Source organism: Artibeus jamaicensis, unplaced genomic scaffold (assembly GCF_021234435.1).
Source record: "Artibeus jamaicensis isolate MK-2021 breed Jamaican fruit bat unplaced genomic scaffold, CSHL_Jam_final scaffold_916, whole genome shotgun sequence".
Taxonomy (NCBI): Eukaryota; Metazoa; Chordata; class Mammalia; order Chiroptera; family Phyllostomidae; genus Artibeus; species Artibeus jamaicensis.
Window position 1 is genome coordinate 56,784,553 of NW_026522059.1, and position 24,669 is coordinate 56,809,221.

At 40.9% G+C, this 24,669-nt stretch overlaps 1 protein-coding gene across 2 annotated transcripts in view; it reads right to left on the reverse strand.

The window, feature by feature from the left end:
* Positions 1-698: 698 nt before the first annotated feature.
* The window catches only part of JPH1 (junctophilin 1), an 89,910-nt gene continuing 65,939 nt past the window's right edge, over positions 699-24,669 (reverse strand). The window contains exons 4-6 of one of the 2 annotated variants that reach the window (XM_037150965.2): positions 9,952-10,598; positions 3,135-3,230; positions 699-1,361 (exon numbers count right to left, since the gene is read on the reverse strand). In XM_037150965.2, the coding sequence (XP_037006860.1) occupies positions 3,150-3,230; positions 9,952-10,598 (728 nt within the window). In that variant the 3' untranslated portion in view covers positions 699-1,361; positions 3,135-3,149. Of the gene's footprint in view, positions 2,550-3,134; positions 3,231-9,951; positions 10,599-24,669 lie in introns of both variants that reach the window. The other variant, XM_037150964.2, reaches the window with a different exon arrangement.

The window sequence follows — 24,669 nt, forward strand, 5'->3', positions numbered from 1 at the left end:
GTTTTTTTTAGGATTTGCTAGATTAACCATTTGAATTGGTAAGTCTGTTAGTACCTAGTGGTGAAGACTTTGTGCGTTATTTATATGGAGGTCTCCAATAGGTTAGCCCTCAATAGTAGTGACAAATCTGGGAATATGTAAGTGCTCCAGCAGCTCCCTGGGAAGCTGTTCTAGGACAGGTCCTTTTATCACACCTCCCAGGCGGCTTGCCTAGACCAGTACCAAGGGTGGCTTCAAAGGGAGCCCAGTGGCTGCATGCTTCCAGAAGTGTGCTCAAGCAGCAGGGGCTCTCGCAACACATTAATTTATTTGGGGCTCAATGGTCAAAAAATTTAAATTAATTGAAAAGTACCCATGCAAATAAAAATTTATTCCAAATTTGAGTTTTCCTTAAAAAATAGGAGCTGACTTGAAATCCTGAATAAGTCGCTAATCCAATTAATGAAGAAGGCAAGAGCCTTCAGAGCAGGGAATCTTATTTTGCAAAATCATTTGGAAGGCCCAGAATGAAAGAAACGTAGAAAGAAATCATGGTGTGGTACAACTACATTCTGCGATGTGGCTTCTTGCAAGACCATCCCTCCCCCCCTGTTAATTTTTCAGCAGGTCTTTCTTTCAATACTACCACCACCACCAAAAATTCTACGTAACCGCAGAGAGTAATTTACTCACACAGGAAACACACCTGAAACTTTTTAAATAACCAACTCTTTTTATTAGAGCAGATACAGTTGTGAAAACTGTACATTATACATTTTGGTTTCAAGAATTATAAATAAAGGAACTCACAGGTAGGGAGTTCTTTTTCACAGCAAGAAACTTTAAATAAACAAGTCATGTTTTATTAAGTACATTGGCAGACCTCATGTGCTGTCCAAAATGTAGAGTACAGTATAACAACCCATTAGAAAGAGCCTTTCATGTAAAATACAGCTGTGCACATTTTAGAAAAATACCAACAATTTTGGCTTTGTTTTAAAAAAGCTTATAAATCATACATATATTTATAAATGGAACCAACATGCTCACTGTATAAACATATCCTTTAGTTATCTGTTATCCATTATTTCAAAGCATGACATATTTTAAATAAACACTTAATAAGATTAAGTATTTTGTTTTTTCTTTAAAAAATCAGCTTTCCCAGCGTAAAGAGCTATGGGATTAGGAAGGAGAAGTGTCAGTATTGAGACTGACAGAGGAACTCAAACGTTTCTTGGGTAAAAATGTACTTCTTAAATTTAAAAGTCAAAGCAAAATGTAAAAAATAAATATACAAGTTGTAATTTTCATTTGCTCTCTTTCTGCTTTCTTCTTTATTCCACATTGGTCACACCCAGGATTCTCAACATATTGTACTTCTGCAAAAAACACCACTGGGTTACTACCTGGCAGGTGACAGAGCGTCCAGGCCACACCTGTGCTAACATGTGAATTGCTTCTTCTGCATTGAAAAGGTAGCAAGGCAAAAAGAATTGGATTAAACCATGCAGATTGTGAAACTATTTAGGAATATCTCCCTCTCCACAATGTAATGTTTCATAGAGATTTAATAGAAACCTTTCCTCCCCAATTTCTTTTCAAATAGTTACTTTTAGAAAGACCATGTAGTTTCTTGAAGTAAGCATGCTTCTGAGTAATAAAGGATTAATTATAAAACAGCAAAAAATCTGATTATGTCAGAATAACAAAGGACTGTGAAGGACAAATACTCAAACAAAAATGTCTAAGCCTTTAAGATGTGAAATAAAATTTTAAAAGGACTTTGAAAAACAACACATAAGGCATAAAATTGAGAAGCAGTGATTTCACAAAGCTTTATGCTCTACCTGAATGTATTCAACAAAATATTCAGTTGGGAAAAAAAAAGAAAGAGAAGAGCAGTTATTAATAGCATCTTGCTTAAGTTTCATGGGAATTAACATAGCCACTGACAAGATTTTATTTGGTTGTAAAGTACGTCAGCAATGAAACTGAATCTTTTAAACACCGATTACTGCAACCCATGCAACATTCTGACTTCTTAGAATTCTGTTGTCTTTCAGCCTTTAAAGTTGAGCACCTTGTAAGTGCATAAATAATTCATTTAGTAACATTAAAAATATTTAAAATTAAATTATTTCTTAGGAAGGTATAATGCTTTCAAATTGCTAAATTTTTAAGATAAACAGCCTTTCACCAAAGGTTTAGGAAGACTAAATGACATAAAAATGATGTATTGCTGTCAAAATCAACACATTTCTCTAGAATTTTGTTGTTTCTTTTCCTTGAGATGCAACATGTGTGTTTCATCTGGCCAGGACTGCACATGGTAGGTGACCATACATCATATTTAAATAAACAGCAAAAATAGTCGTGCACAAGCAAACACAACATTTTCTCCCAGAATGTTCCGGGAGACGTTAAAGCAGCAGGTCATGGCATAAGACTGCTGAGTGATGCTGCTACCTCGTTCTTGTAATGAGACAGGAGTGAATGTTGGAAAAGTGGCGCAGCAACACAATCCTCCGGCCGCATTCCTCGGGCTCGTTTGTTTCCCCAGCTCCCTACTGAAAACGTCAGATGGTAAAATAGTAAGGCAGCTGTTGACTTCCATCAACAACAAAAAAAACGCAGCTCCATACATTTCCAGTTTAGTCACACTCAGCTAGGACAGATGGAGTAGTCAATGCCAAGAACTTTGCCGGATGAGCCTGCTTCAGCAGATTTTTTAAAAGAATGACTGTTAAGTTTTGTGCTCCAACACGGCTGCTTGCTTCGGCTCCCAGAGGACCCCAAAGCCATAAAGCACTCGCAAGGGAACTGAACGGGTACTCTGGCTGCATTTTCCGTTTCTCTCGTGAGCCCATCCTAATTCCGAACCTCCTTCCCTGTGTCTGCATCTGACTGGGGTGTGCCATTTAAAGGGCTGATGACACCACTGCGGAGAACTGTGGGCTAACACCACTAGTTGTCATGACTTCATCGTAGGGTCAAAACAGTTGTATCATTGAGTAACTATGTTGAATCACATTCAGGCACAGCCAAAATTAAAGTGAAGGACAATATGTAGTTGTTAAAAAAATGTGAATTGGAATATGGGAAGAGAATGTTATATTTCATGATTTTTATATAGAGATTAAGACTGTTCTTACCTTTCCTAACTCCAGTCAAGTTAGAAAGTGAACAAAGAGAATGGCCAATCCAATATTCAACAGCATGACAAGGACGATCATGACTGAATTAGGGCCCTAGAAATAGAACAGAACACAACCAGCATAACTTTAACATTTTAATATCGGTCCCTAAATTAACTCATAAAAAAGCAATTACTAAAAATATAAAAAAGCCAACACAGTTGCAGTAAATAAGGGAGGAATGATAGTGGTTACAAAAGGTATAAACTAAAAATAGCAATGTCATTTTTAGATGAAGCCATCTCGAACTTTCACTTAAAAATGAATCTAGTTTTAATTAAATCTAAAATATGACTTAAAAATAATCTGCTATGTTTGCCTCAAAACATTGGGCAACAGTCTGGGTGAGACACATTTCACCCAACACGCTTCGGAACTGGCATGGAGTAGATATGCATTTTTTGTTAAGGAGCAATGTGGATGAGGAAGAATTAATGCCTTGTAAAGGCAGTGAGAATGTGGGAGTGAAATCTGTAGACAATGAGACCTCCCGGGAGAAATTTCAGGAAAACTCAAAATGAAGTTCTCTGATTCTTGCTTTCTCTGGTCATCTTTTTGGACATTACCCCTTCCTTATCGGAAAAACTGCAAGTGGGAAGTTGTACGCTTCCACAAATCATTTTACAGGTCTAATTTTTTTGTTTCTCTGTTTATAACTCTAACATTTTAAAAGTGAAGTTATACTTAAGAAATCACAGAATCCTATTTTGATAAATACTACTGTATATATCTCACCCTGCCCAAGGTATCCAAAATTTACTGACTTGTTTAAAAAACAAACCGGCCTTATACGACCCACCTTTTCAGATCTGCCCAAGCTCAGCCACCTTTGTACAAAGACTCAATCTTGGTAGTTACCATTAAAGTTGTGTCTTATTCTTAAATAGCATTAAGAGCATTCTAAAGCTGGCCTCATGACTTAGGTGGGGAGGTATAGTCTTGTTCTTAAAGATGAGAAAACTAACATTGAAACTGTTAGTCCTCAAATGCTTACTATAGTAGTTTTGGTGGATGGGGTTACTGAGTGAGACTGGAACTGCCACTGTGGTCATCTTGCAGGGTCTAGGACCTGGGTCACACATCCTTGAAGGAGATCTCCTCCCTGGCAGAGGTCAGAGTGTGTGTGTGCCATTTCCCCCCATTTTAATACTTCACGCTTTAATGCCATTTTGGGCGACTGCTGCTGTTCCCCCCAGATGGAGTTCCACAGTGGCAGGGCCCCTCCCTTGTTCGCCACTGTGCACCCCCATGTAGGGACTGCCCAATTAATTCAGGCAACCAAGGTTTAATGAAAACCTGCTCTCTTCTGGCACTTTTCCAGGTGACATGGGTATGGTAAACGGACTAATTCACTGCATTTAAAGACAAACAGGGTGATTAGAAAATAGGGGTGAGGGAAAGGATGAAGTAAAAATGGATGCCCTCGACATAGGGATTATTAGGAAGAAGAAAAACACTACCTAGTTCCTAAACCCCAAGTAAACAAAAGGGGGAAAAAACCCCATTTACTGCAGGTCTTTGTATGTCAGGCAGTGAGCTAAGATTCCTTTGAAGATTATTTTTAAAAATTCCTCATAAGTGATTATTAGTTCCATTTTACAGAGCTGAGGTGGTGTATTACCCAAGATTACTCAGCAAGTATGAACAAATTAGAAGTAGAATTAAACTTTAGTCTGCTCACTGCAGAACTCATGCCCCTTTCTCTACATACCCATAAAAGCCACAGGCCTTTGTTTAAAAATAATAATTTCCCATCAACTTCTTTAAAATGGTATTCTCATACTGCATGATTCCACAGTATCAGAAAAACATCCAATTTTTGTAACTACCTGTGCTTTCTTCAGAATAATTATGTTGTAAATTAGGAGAGTACTAACCCAGGTAACTTCTCGATCCTGGTGAACTCAGAATATATAATGTAGGAAACTCTTATACCTCAGCAAATAATTGAGATGATCTTTTAACATCACAACAGCATGGAGATTAAGGAAATGCTGTGAATATTATAAACTCTGATTAGACTTTGCTCATGAATGTGTTAAGAATTTTGGAATCATTTCAATTCTCTTGGGTCAGTGGATTTAATTCCCAATTCTGAAAGACAGTGACATGCAAGAAGATGAGGAAATTTTTCTACTGAATATACATTTATTCTGTATATATTCTAATATACACATCCATTTATCCTACTATTTATAAAGCTATCTTTAACGATGACTCAGTAAAGATGAGGGTAAACCAGCAATAACAGGTTCAAAAAGCAACCAGGCAAAAAGTAAATTCCAGGACGCTGTGTTTAATACTAAGGCAGATGTCAAGATGTGACCTCTGTGTTCTTCAGCTGCCTTGCCGGGTACAGCGTGGAAAACTTTAAGGTGAAGTTTCATAAATATGACTGGTGGCCAGTTGTAGCTTAAAATAGCAAAATGAAAAAAAATCAGCCTTGCTTTTCAAGACTGACTGGGACAGGTGTTATGCAGGAAGCTGTTGCAGGGCAAAGTGCAAGTCCTGATTGGAAGAAAATTTGAGGCAGTGAGGACATAAAGTGCAGGAAGTCAAAATATGGAAAGTCATTTTAACTTGAAATCAATTTTTTTCTTTAAGAGACTATCTGTTCATTTCAAATGGTGAGGATTTTTCTGCTAAGGGTATAGTTTATGTTAAATGGAAAATTTCTTCAAAAATATAAAAGAACACAGCTTAGTTTAGTATTAATAACAACATTTAATTATATGGATTGACTGTTTTTATTGTTTGTGTCTATGTGTGTGGTTCAAACATGATCTGACAGGAATGCTTTAAGTTTTATAATTCAAAAGAAATAACAGGTAAATCTCAAACTTGGAAGCTCATCAGAGTAATGGCTAGGAAAAAATGTAGGCAGTTTTCAGAAGGGGAGGAAATTCTGAATTAGAAGACCCCTCACCAGTCTATCTGATAAAGCTGTTAAGATGCCTCCCCTGCCTTCAACCCAAGTCACCAGGTCGCAAAATCCTCCCAAAAAAAGTTTGGCATCGCATGAGTCCATACGCAGCGCCTGCCCACAGGAGTCACACATGTCTTCAGGCGGGGGCCGGGGGGGGGGGGGGAACGACTGCAGAGTAATCCCTGACAGTGCTTCCCTCCTCCAAATTCTCATGTTCAAGGAATTAATTTGCTCTAAATGTTACCCTGTGTCGCAGAAGATTTGCTAGATTTCTAGATAAATTGTCAGGGTCACCGGGAGGTTGGGTCAGAGTCTACTGGAATATAGCAGGTTTTTGAATAAGGTTGGTTTTACTCAACATAGTTTCATAAAAGATTGAGGAGAAAAAAAATTGATTCCTGGCCAGGGCCACTGTTGACGTGGAGTTTTCCTGTTCTCATGTCTGTGTGGGTTTTCTCCCACAGCCCTCTGGGCACGTGAGGTGAACTGTCCCAGTCTGACTGGGGGCGAGTGGCTCTCTGATGGAAGCGCACCCTGTTCGAGATGGGGACAGCCTTGTGCCCTGAGATGCTGGGACAGGCTCTGGCCACACACGACCCTGAACTGCAGTAAGCGGGGTGAAAGAGAATTTTAATACTTGTTCTTAGTCATCTTTCTTAAATATGTATATAGCTTGCATTTATTTTATTTAGTGTTTAATATTAGAAATGTTTTGGATCTTTATTTAGAAGTGTGGTGATCATTTTGTGACCACAAATAAGCTGTAGAAACTTAACTCTTGTTCATATGAATTAGCCTGTGGTGAATTGGTTCAATTATATGTCATTTCACTTAAAGTTGTGGTTTCCAAGAATCTGTATGTTGATGATGTTAAGTGAGGACTCACTGTATTTATCACTATTTATGCTTCAACCAGTACAGTGTTAAAGCAAACTTAGTTATATGCAATGGTTTTTGAGCACTTACTATATGCTAGATACCATGCTAGGAACTTCAGAAGTATTAACAACTCTACGATAGAGGAGGAAGAAACCAAGTCACGGAGCAGTTAGGAAACTTGATCCAGGTCACATACAAGGAAAGCCACGCTGCTGGGACTTAAACCTAGGGAGACTGGAAAAATGGTTCAATGCCTCAGCCACTAGCCTATACTGTCTTAATAAGTTGGTTGAAATTCTAGTTTCAGTTTGGTGAGCCACCCGACAAATGGTGATTCTGACTTAAACTGGGTCCGTCAGCTGTCCAGAAACAGCCCTCGCTGCTTCAGTCTGGTTTTCTCTCAAATGTCTGCTTTAGTGTGAATGTTTCCATGAATTTTCAAGTTATTATTTATACACCTCTGACTTATACAGTGTCGTTTAATCAAAAATTGTATGTAGTACTACTCCTTGGTTCTAAAGGCTGTTCATGGACTATCTTGATGGTGATTTTGTCACTTCCTAACTTTCCATGAAGAAAAGTTATCAGGGGGTGGAAAGCAGTTTTCATTATTACTAGAAAGAGGTTGTTAATACTTCCCCAGGAAGGCCCTGGCTGGTGTGGCTCAGTGGACTGAGGGCCAGACTGTGAGCTCCGTCCTGCAAACCAAAGGGTCGCCAGTTTGATTCCCAGTCAGGGCACATGCCTAGGTTGTGCGCCAGCTCTCCAGTGGCGGGTGCGCAAGAGGCAACCACACAACAATGTTTCTCTCCCTCCCTTTGCCTCTGTCTAAAAATAAAATAAATAAAATCTTTAAAAAAATCTTCCCAGGAAGGTGCCAGTCCTGGTTTCTGGTTCCCATGGTGGCAGAGGTGGGAGCTGCTTGTGCTCCTTTCCCCTTGGGGTGGGAAGGGAAGACTAGAGACAAACCTAGTGAGTTGGGAGATGCTTGGCTTCACTCCCAGAATCACACAATTCTGCACATCAGTGACACAGATGTTTTTTTATAAAGAAGGAAACTATGAAGTTTATAGAAAACTGTTAGAGTGAAGAGGGAGGTAACTCATCTAATTGTAGGACACTGGGCATATGCTTCCCTGTGGGCAGTTTCAGAAGTCAACTGAACCCCAAACTATAAATTATAGGGCTTGTATTGTTTGAACTTCCACCTTGTAAGTTGGGCAAACTAATATTAATATAAATGTAAGGCTTTATTAATCTGTGAATACAAATGCTGAAAGGCAAATGAGAAGTGAATTATTACATTTAACAACTTCAACAGTGATAATATATGTAACAGGTATAATATCAGGATACTGAAGTATCAGTGTTAAAACTAAAAAGAAAACAATGAATGCTTACTGAACAGCCAGAGTCTCGAAGTTACTCTGTTTTGAAAACCATCTATCCCATGGGGTTGACTCAGAAAGCTAATCCAGTTGATCTGATTAATGTATATTTAGATAATTGAAAGGATTAGAATTTGAAATAAAGGGTGGGAACCAGTGTTTACAGATATTAGCAAAGTCAACAAACCTGAGAAATTTCAAACATAATTTAATTAAAAAGATGAATTTCAATTGTTTAACCCTGTGAGGAAATTAAGGAGACCAAAAGTAACTGATGATTGTATTATAGTCTTGTTGACAAAGATACTAACACACACCTTTATGTAAACATGTCTGAAATTACTAGTAAATATTGGGTTGGCTGTGGCTTCCTCCCTAAGCTAGGATAAACATGCAACACTTCTGTTCCAAAGGCATATGGATAGGCTAGTCAATGGTTTATCCAAAATTACTCAGCTTTAGATTTTTATAAATTCAACAAAGCTTGATAAAATATGAATTCCATATATCATTAACAAATAAATCTCACTTATCAATAACTGAAAGCTTTCTGGTTGAATGCTTAATGCTCAAGCATTAAGTGAGCATTAACCTTAAATGCTCAAGATTTATTAAAATCAGCATCTACCAGAAATCTGGAATTTTAGGAGCACTAACACTCTGAGGGGTTAGAAGACCAAGGTATACTTTTAGTTTGCATATGGAAAGGAAAAATATTCTAGCTGCAAAGCCTGGTTTAAAGTAAAATCCAAACTAAATATTTATGAGGATAATTCATAATAGCTAGAAAAGATGTACTTTTGTCTAAGGGTGTTGACTCTTCTGGGGAGTCAAAAGGTGGGCTAAGAACTGAGAAAATGATGGTGGAGCCCTCTTCCTAGCTCGGGCTCTGACAGTTGCTGTGATTCCCTCAAAGCCCCCAGGGAGTTAGTTAGCTGTCATTATGGCCCCCATGTTTATGTGCCTCCAGATGTTGAAACCCTAATCTCTAATGTTGCATATTTGGAGATGGGGTCTTTGTGAGGTAATTAGGTTATGAGGGCTGTCATAATGGGTTAATGAGTGGCACAGAGAACTCACTTTCTCTCTCTCAGCTGCATGAGGACACAGTGAGAAAAGGGCCTACGGTCTATGAACCATGAGGTGGACCCTCACTGGAGACCAAATCTCCTGGTGCCTGGATCTTGGAACTCCCCAGTCTTCAGAATGGCAAGAAATCAATGTGTTGTTTTCTTACCATGTGGCTTAGAAAGCCATCCAATCTATGGTACTTTTGTTATAGCTGCCCGAACTAAGCTACCAGGAAGTGCTGGGAAAGGCTTGCTAGACCACGACACCGTCCAAGCTGAATGATGTTTAAGGTGGGTGGGTGGCTGGCTGGCTGAGTGACCATGGTGGCATTCCTGCTTGGAGAGCTCTTTCCTGTCTCCAGGTACAAATGTGCTCAGACTTGCTCCAAGCAGCCTCCTGGTGTCAGGACTTTTGCAAGCCTAGCTGTCATCAGGGTGCAAGTCACCCCATGATGCTACCTGAAAGAACCAGAGTGAGGTAAGGAAGAGAAAACTCATCTTAGTCAACTTACCGAATTGGCTTCTTTTTCCAAAGAAGGGCACGAATTGTTGCTCGCTGGATTCTTTGGTATAGCAAGTTCAGACTTCTTGGCTTTTGGCTCAGCTTTGCTTTCTTTGGCAACTGGTTTTGTCACAGATTTAGGGGGACCCCACTTGTTGGGTGACGGCTTGTGCACCAGCACTGAGGAAGAGTGGCTGGGTCCTTCGTCCTCCTGCACGTCTTCTGGAGGGTGCTTGGGAGCGTTCAGTTTCACATAATAGCCATGGTACTGAGAATGTAGCTCCCCATTACTGGGGTTGGGGACGTGGTGGCGGCCAGAGTACTTGGACTGGGGCACGATGGCTCCCATCTCCTTTGAGGGAGCCTTTGACATCAAGGGTTTGTTGATGACTGCCGTCACCTGCTCATCAGCCACATTCCGTATGTCTAGGTTGAGTCTGGCCCCTGGGCTGGGGTTCTGCTTCCTTGCAGGCTGTGGGGACGGCTGGGGAGAGTGCCTTTGTTTGGGACTTGTCTCAGGAGACCTTGGGGGTGTCGTACCTTTTCGATAAAAATGAGGAGATTCCTTTGGTGTAGGTGGCTTTTCTGGTACCTTTTCTTCTGGATTTTCTTTAGCATCTACCCCTTCCTGAAATCTCTGTTTGATATAATCTGGGCCTGGGGGGAAAAGTGACAACAGAAAGGATGGTGATAACATAAGAATAAGGTATAAAGCATTGTTCATTAAACAGTTCCTCCAATGAAAGCGGGTCCTTTCATTCTATGTCATTTTGAGATAAGGCTGATGAGATGCCCTAAGAACTTAACTAACCCTTGCTTACAAAACTAGCCTGTGGTAAAACTGGTTTTGTTATGCTGTTTCACTTAAAGTCAAAGAATCTACCCATGATGTTAAGTGAGGACTCAGCAAAAATATACAGTAAATCAGCTCAGCCTCTCTCTTCTTTTTCTTCTAGATACACTTATGAGGATTGACTAAGCACAAGCATATTTCATTCCCCAGGATAAAAAGACTACTTGTTGTTGAAGAAGTGTTTTTATGTTAATATATATGGTTACTTATACTATTTTTTATTTTAAGTTATTTATTTTTCTGAGAGAGAGGGGAAGGGAGGGAGAAAGAGAGAGAAACATCAATGTGTGGTTGCCTTTTGCACACCCTCGACTGGGTGGCTGGCAACCCAGGCATGTGCCGTGATTGGGAATCGAACCAGTGACCTTTTCGGTTTGCAAGCTGGCACTCAATCCACTGAGCCACACCAGCCGGGGTATGTATACTATTTTGAATGCTATAAAAGTGAAGCTGTTGTGACTTCTCTAATAACTGTCCTGGTTGTGCCTGCTTGCAGAACACTGAGGCAGATTTGTGTTGACAGAGCCCTGCTGAGTACTCTGTGACTATCTGCATATTCAAATGAGGTGGCATAATAAAATACAAGTTATAAACTCTTATCAATGATGTTGACTCGTGTGTTTAATATTTAATATATTATCTACACTGTATGAAACAAACCTGAAGATAACATATTTTTAGTGATCCTCCTTCAAACGATCATTTCAAGTTCCTAGTTAGGAACAATGTCTGTGGTTTAGGTCTTCGGTACAAAATAACTCACACGCAGTTCTTTCCTGTGTGGATTTGCACCGCAGGCATCAACGTCTTTGGCTCTCAGGTCTCAGGACTGTTTATAAAATCCTATATATTTTTTTAACAGTGTAAAAGCTTTCAGGTAAAGAAGGTTCCCTGGTGCATTGTTACTTTGTATGGGGGCTGGCTGGTAGGCTGAGGAGTCAAACACGAAGTGCAGCACCAGATGGTACCAGCCCTGAATGTTTAAGGAGATCAGTGGTCTGGGCAGGCGACATCGCTAGGGCTCTCAGGGACTGCACCCCAAGGTGTTGCCCTCCTACTGGGGACTTCACCTCTCAGCCCCTCCCCTAGAACCAGGTCATGCACATCCTCTGGCCACCACTCCACTCATCAGCCACTTCTCATGTTAGGAGGCGAAGTCAAGGTCACACAGTACAGCTGGTCTGCTCTGCACATAGGCAGGAGCTGACAATGTCATCTCTCCTGTACACAAGGGAGAAATCGCCCCACAAACTTACTCACAGGACTTGACCAGCTCTTGTCCATCCACTCCACAGCATCCTAACGTGCACTTTCCTTCCAGCCCCCCAACCCCCAAGGGGCTGAAAAACAATTATCCTGAATTGTTAAAAATATACTGCCTCCTTATACTTTTGTTTGCTCTCCCCTCGGAACTGAGTAATAACTTATTCTTAGGAGACTGCTATTTATTACACAAGGCATTTTCTAAAATTCCACGCCTCACCAAAATCTTAGGAAGCAGTCGTTACCCTCACTTTACTGTAACAGGTGAAAAACCAAATGTCACATAGCTCCCATGTATCCTTAAGATAAAACAGAATGCAGTGTACAATGTAGTATTTTAAGCCCACAAATGAGAATTCCTAAGGACCCACAATTATGGGTTGTATACAGGGCCAAAAACATAATAGCATTATTCTACTTTTCATCCTCCAGAAGACAAATCCATCCTTGGCAGTTAAAATTTCCCAAAGAGGTCACAATCACATGTCAGTAATGGAGATTTCCTTTAAACCCAGTATAAACACCCTCTTTTAAAAAGCAGACCATTTTCTTTTAAATCCTCCATCCACAACAGCAGTATGAATCATCAGCACAGAGAAATGCCCCTCACATGAATGAAGAAAAATGACAAACTGCAGTTATTCAAAAGGTGATGTCTTTTCCAAATTTGCTCCTGGTGCTGAGACAGGGACATAGCACCCCCAGGGCTATGTTTCGGTTGCAGGCTGGCCCTATTGTTTAGAACCCATTAAGGTCACTCACCCCGGTATTCCATGGACAGGCCCCTACAGAACCCCTCCTTTGTCAAAACAGCTGCTGACAAAGTGACAGCTGACAGCAAGGAGACTGAGGAAACACGGCTACAAGAAACTGATGATTTGGGGCAAACAGGTAATTCAGTAATCCTGGGTCCAAGGAAAACAATTATGTTTTAAAGTCAGCACTTAAAGGAATATACTTTAGTTTTCTGGAAAGACAGCACAAAGCCGTAACCCTTGAACACAAAGCACATTTTCCATTATTTTTAAACTTACAGTCTCATTAATAGGCAAAGTGGGGAATGTCTGACCACTGGAGGAATACGTAGTAATGGATGTATGAAGCCCTCTTTTGGACTCCACTGAATGTATTCATTGTTTACTGACTCCCAATGACTAGTCTAATCACTCCCTCAGATCTACAGAAATCTGATGTGTTGCTTCTTTGGACAGTTTTTCTATTCTGTATGTGTTAGAAAAGGCGTTTCTTATATGATCACTGTAGTCCCTCTCCTACAATGCAGTTTTCAGGCACATTCATTCAGATTTATCTCTAGGGACTTTGATAAAATTCAGAGTCTACGGAGTGCAAAGGATTTACTAGAAGGTTGGATGTACACTCTGGCACTCGCTGTCAGACTAAGAAACTCTGCTCTTTATTATGTATCAAAAATAGCTGGGTAAGGGAGCACACTACGCCGCAGCAGTGCTTCCACAGCTGCTGCCTGTGAGAGGCACCTGGTGTGTGAGTCCCGAAGACTTTGATTTAATGAGGATAAAGCAAAGCCTAGAAATCTTGAGGTTTAACAAATGCTCCAGATTCTAATGTATCTAGTTATATGCATATGAAAGCATGTCAAAAATATGCTGACTCATGGTGGCCCTAACTTAAGCCTTGCATCTAGCTGGGAATGACTCCAACATGGTGCAGTCATGTGGGGACTGGGCAGGTGATCGAGGCTATACAGTTAAAATTTCCAGACTAAGATTGAATGCTTTTGAAACAAGACATTTAATAGAAGACAAAGGATAGAAGTTGTTCTTGGCCTATTTTCTTGGAAGGCACACATTGTATCTGCTACCTGTTTGATGGAGGAATGTATGGCAGCAACGCCAGGCCAGCAGCAGGAAGCTGATGAGATACAGCAATTCGTGAAAAAGATTAGTCAGAATGCTGCCAGGGAGGAAAAGGATGGCAAATGGTATTGCATAAAGCATTTTCATCTGTTTTACAGACAGTATCTGTGAATCTTAAAGGGTTTATTCCCTGAGGATGTCTATTGGGGTACAGGTCACACGCTCACTCACATCCCACACGATAGGAAACAAGAACATTCAGCAAATGCCATCCACTAACACTGAAAGGTTACTTGTTATAGTGGGCAGGAAGGCTCTGAACGGCTATGGCAGATGGTGACAGCAGGGCACCCAGCCAGTTCTCACAGGTAAGCCTCGCTGGGCCGGATCCGGGCAGAAGAAGCAGCATGAAGATTCCCCTGAAACAAATGTCTACCAGGGCAGTGCTGATAGTGAATGCTCTGTAGCCACATTGTAAGTCATGAAATAGAAATCAGGTGTCTTCTGTGGAAACTACCCTTCAGTAAAGCAGAACCACATTGAAACATTTTTAGATTCTATGCCTGCACCATGGGGAGAAAATGACTTTCCTGCAGGACTTCAGTCCTGTCTCTGACAACACTGTAGTGTCTGAACACAGCCATACAGTCTTGTCTGCGGGACATCCATTTCTGTCCCTTGCACGTGACTGGCACAGTGGTGAGACTGAATAAGGGAGTGGGAAAATAACCAGCAAAATCATGAATTAATCATTTTATATCAACTGCTAGATTATTCCATTTCTCATTTCCTATGGGAAAACATGGTTTGGATTTTGTTAAATAAGTTGAGAAGCTGTCTATTCCAAAATGCCCCCTTATCTCAACCATAAAAAATACATACGACAGGTACAGAGAACTATGTAATGAAAATGTGCTTTATCTCTAGACTTGTTTTTGATTTAAAAATTTTTATTGAATTCATTGGAGTGATATTGGTTAATAAAAATTATTGTATGCCTGAAACCTATAAAATACATCTTATGTATATTGTATTGTGTGTTCACCACTCCAATTCAAATAAGTCTCCTCCTGTCACCACTTATTCCCCTCCTTTATCTCCTCTCACCCCCCTTTCCCTCTGGTGCCTATGTCTATGAGGTTTTCTGGGGTTTTTGGCTTAATCCCTTTACATTTTTCACCCAGCCCCCCAACCCCCTCCCCTCTGAATGTTGTCAGTTGGTTCCAGGTATCCATGCTTCTGTTTCTATTTTGTTAGTTAATTTTGTACATTAGATTCCACACATAATTAAAATCATATATTTGTCTCTCTCTAACTGGCTTATTTCACTTCGCATAATACTCTTTAGGTCCATCCATGCTGTGGCAAAAGGTAAGATTTCCTTCTTTTTATGGCCAAGTAGCATTCCATTGTTGGGAACTGTCCTGCCTGGTTTCAGAAGCTGTAACCCCTCTGAAGGCTAAAGCTGAGTAAGAGACCTTAAGACCATCAGCCACTAAGGAGACAAAGCTTATCTCCTTTGCTCCGCCTCTGCCCCCTTTTGCTTCGCTCTGCTTGGCCCTGGGATGATGACTGGTTAGCCAATGACAGGTAAGATTCCTCACTGGAGGAACAACCTAAGACAGGCATGGTCATGATGAGGCCCATCAGGGAAGGACTTGGGGGGCTACAGAAAAAGGGGGTGGTGGACTCTCACCCTTTGGCTTTGACATAGCCTGAGTCCTCATTCTGGCTGCAAGAAGTCTCTTGATCTCTTGGCTGCCTTACTCCCCCTGCCTGACTTAAGCCTGAAACAATGCTGGAGGGCAGGTGCAGCCCTGGGCAGGAACAGGTGGTTCCCTGGAGCAAGAGGTCTAAGAATGAATGCATAAAATCCTGTGAAACCGACTTTGCTAAGAATGTCCTCAACTTTCTGGTAAGGGTTCAAGCATGAAATGAGTTTGTTTCCCAAAGGTTTATGGCCCTTTAACCAACCCTGACTCAGAATATACTGAGTTCTCTGAATGTTATCTATTGTTTGATCATTACTGCCTGACAATGATGAATGAGGATCTTCTTTGAGGTAATGCTCTCAGAAAGCAGTAAAAGCCTGTCCAGGCAATGGTGGAGCCCTCTCTCACTCAGGGAGTGGCCATGCTGTCCCTTTTCTCCACAGGACTTCTGCAGTTCATGTGATCTCCTCTATCACATCCACAACATTGTGGACACTGCTGGCCAGAGTCCACACCATTCCATTTTGTAAATGTACCACAGCCTTTTTATCCCCTCATCTACTGGTGAACATTTGGGCTGCTTCCAAATTTTGGCTATTGTACTCATAAATAAAGCTGCATTGAACATAGCAGTGTATACATTCTTTTCAACTAGTGTTTCAGGTTTCTTTGGATAAATTCCTAGAAGTGGAATTAGTGGTCAAAAAGCAGTTCCATTTTTAATTTTGAGGTATCTCCATACCGCTTTCCACAGTGGCTGTACCAGTCTGCATTTCCAACAACAGTGCACTAGGGTTCCCTTTTCTCTACATCCTTGCCAACATTTGTTTGTTGATTTATTGATGATAGCCACATTGACAGGTGTGAGGTGATATGTCATTGTGGTTTTAATTTGCAATTCTCTGATGATTAGTGATGTTGACCATTTTCTCATATGTCTACGGGGCATCTGTATGTTATCCTTGGAGAAGTATCTATTTGGGTCCTTTGCCCAGTTTTAATTAGATTTTTTTTTGGTGTTGAGTTTCACAAGTTCTTTATAAATTTTGGATATTAACCTCTTATATGATGTATCATTGGTGAATATGTTCTCCCATTCAGTCGGTTGTCTTTCATCTTATTGATGGAAAGTTTCCTTTGCTATGCGAAACCTTTTCAATCTGATGGAGTCCCACTTGGTTATGGGACTTGCCTGAGGAGATATATCAGAAGAAATATTGCTATAAGAAATGTCTGGGACTTTACCACCTATCATTTTCTTTTCTAGGATTTTTAGGGTTTCATGACTTACCTTAAAATCTTTAATCCGTATTAATTCTTGTGTGTGGTGTAAGAAGGTGGTCTAGTTTCATGTTTTTGCATTTATCTGTCCAATTTTCCCAACACTACTTATTGAAAAGACTGTCTTTACTCCATTGTATGTTCTTGTTTCCTTTGTTAAATACTGACTACAGAAGCATGGGTTTATTTCAGGTCTCTGTATTCTATTCCATTGATCTGTATGCATTTAAATTTTTAAAAAATGTTTATTGATTTTAGGAGGGAGGGAGAGGGAGGAAGGAGGGAGAGAAAGGAGGAGAGGAAGAGGAAGAGAAAGAGACAGACAGACAGACACTGAAACTTGATTGGTTGCCTCACATAGGGGATCAAACATGCAACCTAGGTATGTGCCCTGACTGGGAATCAAAGCCACATTTTGGTTTATGGGACAATGCTCCAACCCACTGAGCCACACCAGCCAGGGCTATAGGTCTGCTTTTATGCCAGTACCATGCTGTTTTGATTACCAAGGACTCGCAGTATACTTTGCTATGTGCTTGCATAATTCTTTCAATTTTATTCTTATTTATCAAGATTGCTATTGCTATTTGGGGTCTTTTGTGATTGCATATAAATGTTTGGAATATTTGTTCTAATTCTGTGAACTATGCCATTGGTGTCTGGATAAGAATTGTGTTGAATCTGTAGATTGCTTCTGGTAGTATGGACATTTTAATGTTAATTCTTCCTATCCATGAACATGGAATGCTTTCACTTATTTGTATCTTCAATTCCTTTCTTCAGTATTTTATAATTTACATCCTTGGTTACATTTGTTCACAGGTGTTTTTTCTGATGCAATTGTAAAGGGGATTGATTTCTCAGATTCCCCTTCTGATAGTTCTTTATTGGTGTGCATAAATGCATCTGATTTCTAGATATTTATTTTGTATCCTGCTGCTTTACTGAATTCATTGATCAGTTCTAGTATTTTTTTTTTTGAGAAATCTTCAGGGTTTTCTATACAGTATCATCTTATTTACAAACAATGACAGTTTTACATCTTCCTTTTCAATTTGGATGCCTTTTATTTCTTCTTGTGTGACTGCTGTGACTAGGACTTCCAGTACTGAATAAAAGTGGTGAAAGTGGTCATCCCTATCCTGTGTCTGATTGTAAGGGAAACAGTTTTTGCCCACTGAGTATGATGTTGGCTGTGGGTTTGTCACATATGGCCTTTATTATGTTATGTTCCTTCTATTCCAACTCTGCTGAGTTTTATTATAAATGGGTGCTAGATTTTAAATACCCTTTCTGCACCTATTGATATAATCATGTGATTTTTATCCTTCATTTTGTTTATGTGGTGTATCACATTTATGGATTTGTGAATATTTTATTAATGTAGCATCCCCAGAATACTGTATTTTTCAGACTATAAGATGCATTCCCCAAATCTGGGAGGAAAAGAGGGGTATGTCTTATAGGCTGGATGTAGCTTATCTGGCTTGCTGTGGCGGGGGAGTGTGGGGGATTGGTGGTGTAGCAGGGTCACAGTTTATTAAATATTTTACCACACATTTTGCTTCAAAATTTGTTTCCTATTTTCCTTCTCTAAAATCTAGGTGCATCTTATAGTTTTAAAAATATGGTAAATCCCACTTACTATGGTACATGATCTTTTAAATGTATGTCTGGATCTGGTTTGCTAATATTTCATTGGGGATTTCAGCATCTATGTTCATCAGGAATATATGGCCTATAATTTTTTTTGTGGTGTGTTTATTTGCTTTTGGAATTAGGATAACACTGGCCTTGTAAAATGAGCTTGGCAGTCTTCCCTCTTCTTGAACTTTTTGGAATAGTTTGAGGGTAGGTTCTGTTCTAATATTTATTATTTCCTTTCTTCTACTCATTTTGGGCTTAGTTTGTTGTTCTTTTTCTAGTTCCTTCAAGTGTAACATTAGATTGTGTGATATTTTTCTTGTCTCTTAAGGTAGGTCTGTAATGCTATGACTTTCCTTCTCAGAATTGCTTTCCCAATGTCTCACAGATTTTGGGTTGTTGTGTTCTCATTTTGATTTGTTTCAAGGTGTATTTTAGCTTCTTCATTTATATCATTGTTAACCCATTAATTGTTTACTAAGATGTTATTTAGCCTCCATGTCTTTGTGTGTTTTTCAGGTTTTTTTATTGTGATTAATTTCCAGTTTCTTACCGTTATGGTCAAAGATGCTTGATATGATATTAATCTTCTTAATTTACTGAGACTTGTTTTGTGTCCTAACATGTGGTCTATTCTAGAAAATGTTCTATGTGCACTTGAAAAGAACATATATTCTGAAGCTTTGGGGTGAAATGCTTTGAGGACATCAATGAAATCCATCTGATTTTGTGTGTAATTTAAGGCCACTGTTTCCCTATTGATTTTCTGTCAATATCTCCCTTTATATCCATCAAAATTTGCTTTATATATTTAGGTGCTCCTAACACTGGGTGCATAAATGTTTGCAAGGGTTATATCTTCTTGTTGGACTGCTATTCCTGAAGTGGTATTCGCCTCAGCGGGGTATGATGCTGAGATTTCCCTTTGGATATGCTGTTTGTGAAGCTGACTGGATACTGCTCTGATGTTGTCTGAAGCTAGTTACTGGGTGTGTTGGTTCTGAGGCCTCTTGATAAGACACTCTGGTGCAGACCAATGTCAGATGCTGTCTGTGCCTGGCCCTGGACAGCCTGGTTGGAGCTACAGTGAATCTAGTTTGTGGCTCCCTCTTCTGGGCCTGGTATCCTCAGGAAGAATTAAAAGTGGCCTGTCCACCAAGGCCACTTTTATCAACACTAGCCTGAAGGCATGTCAGAAAAATTCCCAGGCACCCCAATATCTGCCTCTGCCAGCTGTCTGCCTATTAGGCTCAGTTACTGGTGGTACTCAAATTGCATGAGTAGATGAGTGGTGTTCATGAGACTGAAATGGGTTCAAACTTGGTGGCAGTGCTGGGTCTGAGGCTGTTAAACAAATATTGCAGGATATACCTTATTTAGCTGCCCTCTGCTGGGTGCTTGCATACCTGTGTGGTTGGGCAATTCTCAGGGAGTCATCAGGGTGAGGCTAGTAGAGTTTATCAGGCCAAAACAGACCAAGGTTTCGGTGTGCGTGAAAGGAGGCCTCTGTATTGGTGGGGCGTATGTGGAAAAAATGATCCCTGTCCTAGAGCCACACAACTCAGTCTGTTCCACATTCTGCCAGAAGCCCAACCTTAGCAGGGTAGAGCTGATGGGAGTTCAGAGTTATGGGGTAGTGGGTCTCCTGTGAAGGGGAGATGCCAGTCAGGCTTGGTGAAAGATGGAGGGCCCCTGCCAATAGCCATACAACTCAGTGTGTCCTGGATTCTGCATATACCTCAGCAGGGTGGAGCCACCAGGAGTCCAGAGTGGGGCTAGTGAATTTCTCATGACAGGGAGGCTCTAGTTATGTTCATGGGAAAATGGGGGAATGGCTCAAGCCCCAACATCACACAATTAGTCCTTGATACCCTAGTCCAGGCAGAAGACTCCTCCAAAAGGCACAGCTCCACAGGGGGAAGTGTAGGGGAGAGGTGGCGGTGACAGAGAATCCAGAGAATGGGGCTATTGCATTCCCCAGGCTGATGGTGTCTGTGGTGTGGGAGAATGACTCAGTATAGGGATCCTGGAGGCATCCCTTCAGCTGTCTTCCCAGAGCCACAAACCCCAGTCTCTTCTCACACAACTCCAGATCTCTCTGCTCTCCCTCTGCCAGAGCCCAGGGTGAGTGGCTATGAATGAGATTTTGTGCATTGGCCCTTTAATAGGGCACCTATGTCTCTAGCAGACTCTCATCTATTCCTGGTGGACAGAATCCCTGATTTTCACAGTGTTATATAGGTGCCTCTTCCTGGTACTCTGGGCTGGGGAGTTTGGCTTGAAGCTGAGGCCCCTCACTCCTCAGGGGAGTAGCTCCCATATATCGCACAGCTGAGACATCCCTCCAAACCTCAGCATCGCTTGTGGGAGCAGAGCCAGCTCTTTTCCCTTTCCCTGCCCTTCCTACCAGTCTCGATGTGGCTTCTTCTGTAAATCCTTGGTTATAAGACTTCTTTCTCTTCAGCTAGTCTTCAGTTGGTTATTCAGGTTGCTTGCTCTTTATTTTAGTTGTAATTCCAGGAATTTGGTCCTGGAAAGAGGTGAGTATAACTTCCATGTACTCTGCTGCCATGTTGGATCCCTTCTTTCTAGAGACTTCTAATTCATAACGGAAATATGAATGTATGCCCATAGTAACCTATGCCAAAGACTTCATGTTTTACTTAAAGTAATAAATTTACTCTGTGTTTGCAAATACGATGCTACTATGGACTGAATGTGTGCTCTCTACATCCCTAGTTTGAAGTCATAAGCCCGCATTCTGATGGTACTTGGAGGTGTGGCCACTGGGAGGTAAGCAGGATTAGATTATACCATGTGTGTGAAACACTCATGGTGTCCTTACAAAAAGAGGAAGACAGCAGAGTTCTGTCCCTCTCCCTGCATGCACCCAGGAGACACCAAGTAAAAACTCAGGGAGAAGAATGCTTTTACTGGGACCTGACAAGGTAGGAAAAGGCACCCAGCAACCTTTCCTTCCTCTACCTCTTATCCTTGGGCAGAGGAGCACAGCATTCTCCCCAGCACCCGCCTCCCTTTCCTTTTCTACTTTCCTCTCATCCTTGAAAACAAGAGGGGGAAGTCTCCTGTGCATCATCACCTTACTTTCCCTTCCCCACCTACCTCTCATCCTTTGAAAGAAGTGTGTGTGTGTGGGGGGGGAGAATTCTGCCTACCACACACCTCCCTTTACTTTTTCTACCAACCTCTTGTCCTTTGAAAGAAGTGAGAAGATGTGTCCACAGCACCCATATCCCTTCTTACGTGCCTCTCACCCTTGGCAAGAATTGGGGAAAATTCTCTCCATTACCACTTCCTTTCCTTTCTTCTTTTCCTTGAGGAGAAGTCTCTCTACCACCTTTTCCTTTTCCTACTTACCTCTTATACTCGGGGGAAGAAAGTGAGGTGATACCTCTATAGAACCCACTTTCATTCCGTACTTACCTCTTGTCCTTGAAAACAAGTGGGGAGATGTCTCTCCACCTTCCTAGCTACTCTCATCTTTCGGAAGAACTGCAGAGGAGGCCATGCCTTTCTGTTCTGTTTTCTACCTATCTGTATAATGGGCTTGCTATCTCTGAAGAGAGGCTCACTGTATGTAATACATTTGCCTCATTCTGCAGCAGTGTTTCTTAGTCTTTTTTAACCCATGCTCTATCACTCACCCAATTGATAAACATAAAAGTTCTATACTTAATACCACTTAACATTAAACACAAAGTTAAGTATCTTGACTAAAAGGAAATTGTAACAGTGAGACAACCACACACATACAGTTTCTCAATCATGCTGTCACCATGTCCCACTCCCCCTGCCTTAGTGACTGACTACTTGAAGACTTATCTGACCTATTATGGCTTAGCAACCTGATTTCACTTGCACTTGAAGCAGGGTGATCCCTTGGAGCAGACTCCCATTGCCACCAAACTTCACAAGACTGATGCAGAACACTAGAAGGCTGACTCATTTATTGGACAACAAATTTTAATGTCATATAGACCAGGGAACTTGTACTGATACCACCAGTGAGTACATGTTCTCCTTGTGGTTGACCTGTACCAGAAGTTCAACCAAAATGAGAAGGTTGCTGGTGAACATGGAATTAGGACATGAAGCAGAAGATGAATCAAATTTCTGAAGGCCTGAGCCTCAGCTAGCCTGATGCAGCCAATTCCTCAGTGGGGTAATCTTGCCAATAAAGCCACACGCTGTTGGCAACAGTTCTCTGCATCCTTCTCCATAATAGACATGTCCTTCCAATACAACTGCTACATTCTATCTTACGTTTTGGCCAAGACTCCTCTCTCCTCTGGATAGTGTTTGGATGGGTGCTGCCAAAATTTGCCTCTGTGACTCTTTTTGTCTATACTGTTTGTATAACCAATTCTGTCTAGGTGTTTTAATACACTCAATTAGGTTTAATGGAAACCTTGCAACACTAAGACCCAGGTTATCACTTTCGAGCATTTTATCTATTTCTGTGCAGTATTATGGGTTCATTTTAAAATTAAGCTCTAGGAGGGTAACCTTTCTCTCAGCTCTTGGGGGATGACTTGCTGTGTCACTCCTACTCACGGCAGTTTATTTTTCTGTGTGCATATGTAGTCACCTACACACACTCACACCCATTTGTATGGTTTTTTTAAAATTAGAATTTAACCCTTTACTCAGCAGCATCCCACAGGGCCAGACTGTTTTTCCTTAGTTTTTAACCGAACTGCAGAATCATACAGTTTTGAACTAAAAGCATAAGATTTAACAAAGATGGTAAACGTGAAAATACTGCCCGGTCCTGAAGTAGTTAACCTACCGTGGAAGTGATCGAAGTGTCATCTCTGTCTGCATGACACATGCATCCCCAACAAGGGAATCATTTATATCTGAGGTATATAAATTTAAAAGTACTTGAAAACCCTTTTAGACATGTCTGATTTGCTCACCCTGTAATGCAGAGGGGGAAGCATGGGTTATGCTCCCTCGAGAAGATCAATAACACTCAGCACAGAAAGAGCTTCTATACAGTTGCTGAAGGAAGTGCTGGTTCTGGGTCAAAGGTGAGTACGGCAAACCCCACCCCCCAATTTGGCTCTCGTCTCAAATAAAGCCATTGTTGTCACATCCTGCTACAGGGATGTATTCATTACTGAGTGACAACTAGCTTCCATGAAGCTGTTTTCACTCAGAAAGGGTGGGGTGACATTTTCCCACAATATTTTTTATCCCGCCAATGCTTTTACACCATAAAAGGCTTTAAAACCATTTTATCTGGGAAACTGAGATAACCTTCAACACCATTTATCTCTTGGTAGCACCTAATAGAAATCCATAGGGACCTTATTCTCCAATAGAATTAACAGAATCCAGGAATTAGCACCTGCAGACAACAATAGGAAGTTTGTTTGCTTTCAAAGCAGCTCAGTCACAGACTGGTTCCTGAGCAGTGCAGGGATGTGACAGTCCCTCTTGGTCCCAGCTCTCACACCTTACAACAGGGAGTTTGCCACGGTGCTCAGATACCAGTGAGGAGAGTTCATGTCACACCAGGAAATAGTTTCTTTGCACCTGAGGTTGCCACAAAAATTGGAAAGTTTCCCTTTCCTGACAAAATAAACATATACATTAAATGATTTCAATCTTAGCCAGAGGTTTAAAATAATGCATGTAAAGGAAAACACCCCTTATCCCTGGCTGCCTCCTGCGAAGTATTACAGAAATCACTCACTCTGTGACAACTCCATCACTTGGCCAGACGGGGCTCTGCCCCAGCCTCTTACATAAAAAAGGAATCTTCTTTACTTGGCCTTTTACTGTCTTCATTCCTCATAGAAAAAAACTTCCTTCTCTCTCTGCCATCCTTTACTACAGGTGACTTTCTGGCTTTTATATGGACCTTGCTATTCTGTATACTGTGGGTCCTCATATTCTATCACCTTCACTAGAACCAAATGTGTATTGAACATACACGCTGTGCAGAATGCTGGTTATCCAGTTTGTTTTAACAGAAAATGAGATGGAAAAATTCTTTACCAAGAAAATATAAATTTTGATATTTAGAAATTTAGAACATTTTTGGTCTCTTCTCCGAGAAATCTATTGAGCTGTCAAGCAATTACTGGAAAGCTGTTCTTTATAAAACAGTG